General features: G+C 46.2%; 1 protein-coding gene across 1 annotated transcript in view; it reads right to left on the bottom strand.

Annotated features, from left to right (window-relative positions):
- The window catches only part of TMCO1 (transmembrane and coiled-coil domains 1), a gene marked incomplete at its 5' end in the record, with an annotated part of 17,189 nt that overhangs the window by 6,809 nt on the left and 5,094 nt on the right, over positions 1 to 5,286 (bottom strand). Inside the window, 2 exons of the mRNA XM_010145418.1 lie at positions 2,531 to 2,598; positions 3,198 to 3,244. Of these exons, the coding sequence (XP_010143720.1) occupies positions 2,531 to 2,598; positions 3,198 to 3,244 (115 nt within the window). The remainder of the gene's footprint in view (positions 1 to 2,530; positions 2,599 to 3,197; positions 3,245 to 5,286) is intronic.

The raw sequence follows: 5,286 nt of genomic DNA, 5'->3' as shown, positions 1-5,286 counted from the left end.
TGCTGTGAGAATGACAAGTACTTCAGCAGTAGCGCCATGAGGTACCTGCTTTTAATTCCAGCAGGTTTTCACAGCTATCATGAAGGGATTCTGAAACACTCAGCTCTGAGTAAGACAGAGCTGACTGCACTAATAAGTTTCTGACAAGAGGAAATTGGAGACACACAGAAGCTGATTTCTTCCCCAGGAGAAATCCCGTCTGCTTGGAAGCCACCACCACTCCAGATCTCGCTGTCCTAGTATACCTTTTAAGCCTCAAAGGTCAGTCAGCTGCTCCTCCTCAGCACAGCATTCTGCTCTTTGGGTTTAAACCAGCCTTCTTGACGCCTATTCTTCCAGCAGGGTCTGCCCTGCTGCCCCATGACTACTGACACTCTAAGAGAGCCAGTCATCCAGTCATTTTCATTTTGGCCAAGCTGGCACCTGGCAGCGCTGAGGTGCCCCAGCCACACAGCAGCAGTGTCTGCACAGTACTCGTCCAAATGGTGGCACATCATGCTACTTCCATGCAGTTCCTGCTTCTTTTGACCCTCAGAGCAGCGAACTCATTCAAGAGCAGGAAAGGCAAGCAAATAAGGCTACAGCCACTGCAGGTGTCAGCCGCCCTTTTCCTCCTTTTCCTCCCACACCCACAGTGCCTTCACGGATGACCAGGCAACAGCAGCTTCCCAGAGGGAGCCTAAGAGCCTCCTGAACTCATGACTAATGTGCTCTCCTCCAGAGAGGAGGAGCTGCTCTTTAGGCCACGTCAAGAGAATGACACTACATAAGCGAGAACCAGCTCCACCAAACCATTCCATCAGCTTCAGACAGTGCAGGCACAATCCACCAAAGCTGCCATTCAGGTCCAAATGCACTAGCTATACCTGGTACTGAGACCAGGAGAAAAAATTTAACTATCTAGCTCCAAAGGCAAGACAGCCAAATCTTTAGGTTTTCATTCAATAACCTCAGCTATTTTAATTTGAACAATCAGTGAGCTCTCTGGATGTCCCTGCTGTTCACATGCAGGTTCTCTCCAAAGAAAGAGGCAGTTAAAGGAAAGACATGCCCAAAAACTTTGTGTCAACTTTGTGTCTAGTAGCGTAGTCTCTGTGGGCAGGGACTCTCAAAAGAGGAACACAACAAGTAAATTTGGTGTTCTTAAAGGAAAAGAAGCCAAGAAAGTGATTTTTCTTTAGGTTAATATCTGTGGAAGGAGGAGCCACACAGGATTGAACCAAAATTAATTCCTTCCTAAAGCTCTTAAAGAACTTACAGTCCTGTAACATTTGTCAGTCATAGCACACTCTGAACTGTGCCTTCCCACTCCAGGAAAGTGGGTAGAGTAGGGTGAGCTTTCCAGTTGATGTCAGGGGCAGAGCTGTGCTGGTGTTTGTACTGCACCAGATGGCTAGGCAAGCACTCGAAGGCCCCAGGTGCATCACTATAAATCCCTCACGGACACTCTCTTGCTGAGCACGTGACTCACAATGCACTTTGATCCCTGCTCAGGCTGCAGTGAAGTGAGACATCAATGACTCGAGATTGTACCCAAATTTTCAAGTCTTTTAGCACTGTGTTCCTCTGCTCAGTTTCACAGGATTCCAGAGCACACCAGATGCTATAGTCTAACTAAGCTGAATAAATAAAAAGTCCACACAGTGGCACTTCTGTTTATTACGTTATCCTCTGTTTGCAATTTATCCACCCACAGCTCTGCAGTAAAATAACAATTGACCGTATCCTGGGCACTGCCAGCACAGAGGCCTCAGGTTTTGGCGCCCAAGAATGTAAAATCCTCTTTGCAGGACAAGTATATTGCTCAGATATTAAGCAGCATAACCAAAAGGTTATACTAACCATATTCCTGTCACCTTCAGATGTAAAAGCCAATGGCAAGTTCATGTTTCAAGACTGAATCAAGTTTTCAAAGTGAAGCACAGTCTTTCAGTTTTGCTGTCTGAAACAAAGCTGTCTACAACCATGCAAACCAGCTCGGGGTTTTGGGTTTTTTTTTTTTGTCTTTTTGAAACTAGACTAACCCAGGTAATTTTTGAAGCAAAGGAATATCAGAGCCTGGGCCTGTTGGTATCTTCACTGATCACGTGAAGTAGGGCAACAACAAACTGCAATTAGAGCTCATTTCTAAGGGCAAGGGAACTGACCCAGTTTCGCTTGCAAGAGCCTTCTTTGGTCACGCTGTTAGGGCAAAGCCAAAGAAGCTGAAGACTGTAGCTGCTTACCTGACATCTACCAAACTTGCCCTAATCAAGATGTTCCCAAGCAGAAAGGACGATACAGTTGTGTCTAGATTAAATGCCATTCGTTCTGTTTGACTGCACTCAGCAGGCAGTGCTCCCTCTCCAGCAGGATGTGCACATGGTGACCAAACAACTGCATCTTGGTATGAAATACTGATCCAGTTTATACAGATTAGTTATGCTTCTTGGAGGGACTCCTTCACTGTTAACACTTCAGGTGATAGAGGGAAGGTAGAGGATATATTCACGATGAAAGCTGAAGAAAAAGCAAGGAAAATGATACTTACATGGAGTTAAACATTCCCATCAGTGCAGTGAAGCAGAAGCCAATGGCGAACATGGATTTCATCCGAACCTGCAAGCAGAAGGGTCAGAAATAAACCAACAGGTCCACACTGAGGGACTGTGGGCTGAACAGGCTTTGTACTGCATCACTGGAATCCAGAAGGTAAAAAAGATGACCTAGGAGGCCAGAAGGCTAGTCAAAGTGACTGGAGAACTCCCAAAGAGACGTTTGGTCAACAGCTGGGTACAAAGGGAGGCAGAGTGGACCAGTGGTGTGAAGAGCAGCTTCAGGGGAAAAAGAAAAGTGCTCAAGAGTTGCACTGTTACCTCCCATGGGTGAGTTTTTTTCCCCCTCTTAAGCCTTTACAACCAATCAGGAGGGGATCATTACGAAGACAGGACTTACGAGAGGAAGTCAGACAAATGAATTCTACTTTGAAAACATCATGGAGACTTACATAAAGATGAAAATAGCTAAGACCAGGCATGAGATGAGGCAGTAACTGCTGGAGAACTCAGTGGCTCTTACTAAAATCTGTAGCTATTAGGGATAACTCAGGAGGACCTGTCAGGAGGAAAAGCTGCTGTGTCTGCCAATTGAACAAAGTGTTTCTGCTGGAAAGCTGACCGAAATCTCCGGCAGCCGGGAACTGGCTCTCATTTTCTTACCATTGACAAATCTCTGTTGTTATTCTTCAGTTTCTCCTCTTGCCTCTCTGCAAAGACAAAAACAACAACAGTTATAATCAGCTACACCAACCTAGAAACCAGAGTGTTTTCATTTCCAGGAAGACTTAACCTTCTTGGCTCTCCAAACAAATAACACTTCCAAGACCAACTGCAGCTCCCTCTGCCAGCCAGCACAAAGTGAAAAACTGCATATAGCTGACGGCTCCTCCGCCACAGCAATGGGCAGCAAAGCAGGCACAAGAGAGGAGAAAGCCAGAACCACACATTCAGCACTTTGGAAAGAAATGCACAGAATGTCAAATTTGCTAATGCAGCCAACGAACACCACTGTGTTACATGAGCAACGCTGCCAGAAAACAAGGACTCTGCCTCACTCCTCCAAAAGCGAGCAGTCCACGTTTGCTGCGCACCAGGCTCACCGTCATAAATACATTACAGCAGCATTTCACTTCAGGTGTCAGAAACCGTCTGCAGAGCCAGGAGCTGCACCTCAGCAAGGCCAACATCTTCCTGGTGTTAGCAATGACTTTGGAGAGTCTTTCTGGTGTGACAAGGATCCCAAAGAGGAAAGATGTTTTCTACAGTAATGCGTGTACTACTATGGTTTGCAGAGATACTTCAAAAACACTGCTTCAGAAACTTAGTCTATCCTTAAGGCATCACCAACTTCCAGTTTTCTAGGAGGGCATTTTCCATGCCCCTCTCTGGAGGACTGCTCTGGCCTCAAGCATATCCACCAGCTGTCACCTTTCTTGTCCTACATCCCCATCGTCCCTTGTCCACTGCATTCCTCTCAGACCAAGGATCCAGAGGGGCAGCCAGGGCTTGGACGCAACACCCAGCTGAAGTAAGGACGTGGACGATGGAGAAATACCCAACAAACAATGTACATGAAGAGAAGGGAGGATGCAGAAGGCCTGTCACGGACTGTCCAGCATGTGAGTTGTCCAGGGGATCGCTGTTTCAGTACAAGAGGCCCACAGCACAGAAGCTCAACAGTTATCTTCCAAGCCCCTGCTCAATACAGGGTCTTGCAGTAAGCATGAAAAGCCAAAGCAACACCCCTATCCAATTTCTTAGAATCTTCTCCGCTCTCTTGAACTGCTCCCAACTACAGACCATCCCCGCTGGCAGGAACTTTCCAAACACCTGCTTCCTGACCCAGGTGGAGAGCTCTGTTCTGGGATATTTCAGCAACCACAGACCAGCAATTTAGGAATCACATTTGGCCCAAATACTTGTTTTTTCCCTCTGCTACATAACTAACCATCCATTCAGATGTGCTAAAGGTTACATAGGGATAAAGAATACAGCCCTGATCCTCTGATACACCCAGTCTGTTTCTCACGCATTTCTACAAATTCAAAACAGGCTCCAAATGTCCTACCCCCTCACATAAATGGTCCATTCCTGACCAAGTCACACGTGAGCAGCCTTTAAGTTCTTTGCTAGAGAGCTGGATAGAGGCACAGAGAAAGAGGACTGGGTCAACTCCAGCACCCTGGAGTCTAAACTCTTCTTATTCTGCTCACTGAAACACAAATCACGAGAACACAGGGATACAGTGATAAGATTATTTGTCAGCATCGGGTTTTTGATTTGGTTTTTGTGCATTTTTGTTTTGCACCCAGCGCTCACGTGGTCTCCTGGGAACACCCCTCTCTTTTCTCCTAGGGGCATCTGGACACTGAAAGCAGTAGCAAAGTTTTAGCTAACAAACACACTCCTTGAGCTGAAGTGACCGAAGGCTGCACCGTCATGTTCATTAAAGGTGCCCTGTTCCAGCAGCGTGAAAGATGATTTTAGAAGCTGGTTCACTTCACAGTTAAAAATAAAGTTTGGTAAGTAGGAAACACAGCACTAAGGCTTCACCCTACCTCCTCGTGTATACGCCTGATTCATCCCTTACATAACCAAGTAACATCACACACACACCTCCTGCCTTATTCTGTGCACAGAACAGATGGCAACTGAGGCAGGTCTGTTCCAAGGCTGTGACTTATCTCCAAGGCCTCAGCGCCCTTTTTTTTTTTTTTTTTTTTAAGTAGAATGGTAGATTTAAAGGAAC

Source organism: Buceros rhinoceros, unplaced genomic scaffold, assembly GCF_000710305.1.
Source record: "Buceros rhinoceros silvestris isolate BGI_N320 unplaced genomic scaffold, ASM71030v1 scaffold18011, whole genome shotgun sequence".
NCBI lineage: Eukaryota > Metazoa > Chordata > Aves > Bucerotiformes > Bucerotidae > Buceros > Buceros rhinoceros.
Note: the sequence above shows the minus strand (reverse complement) of the source record. Positions and strands in the feature narration are given on the sequence as shown.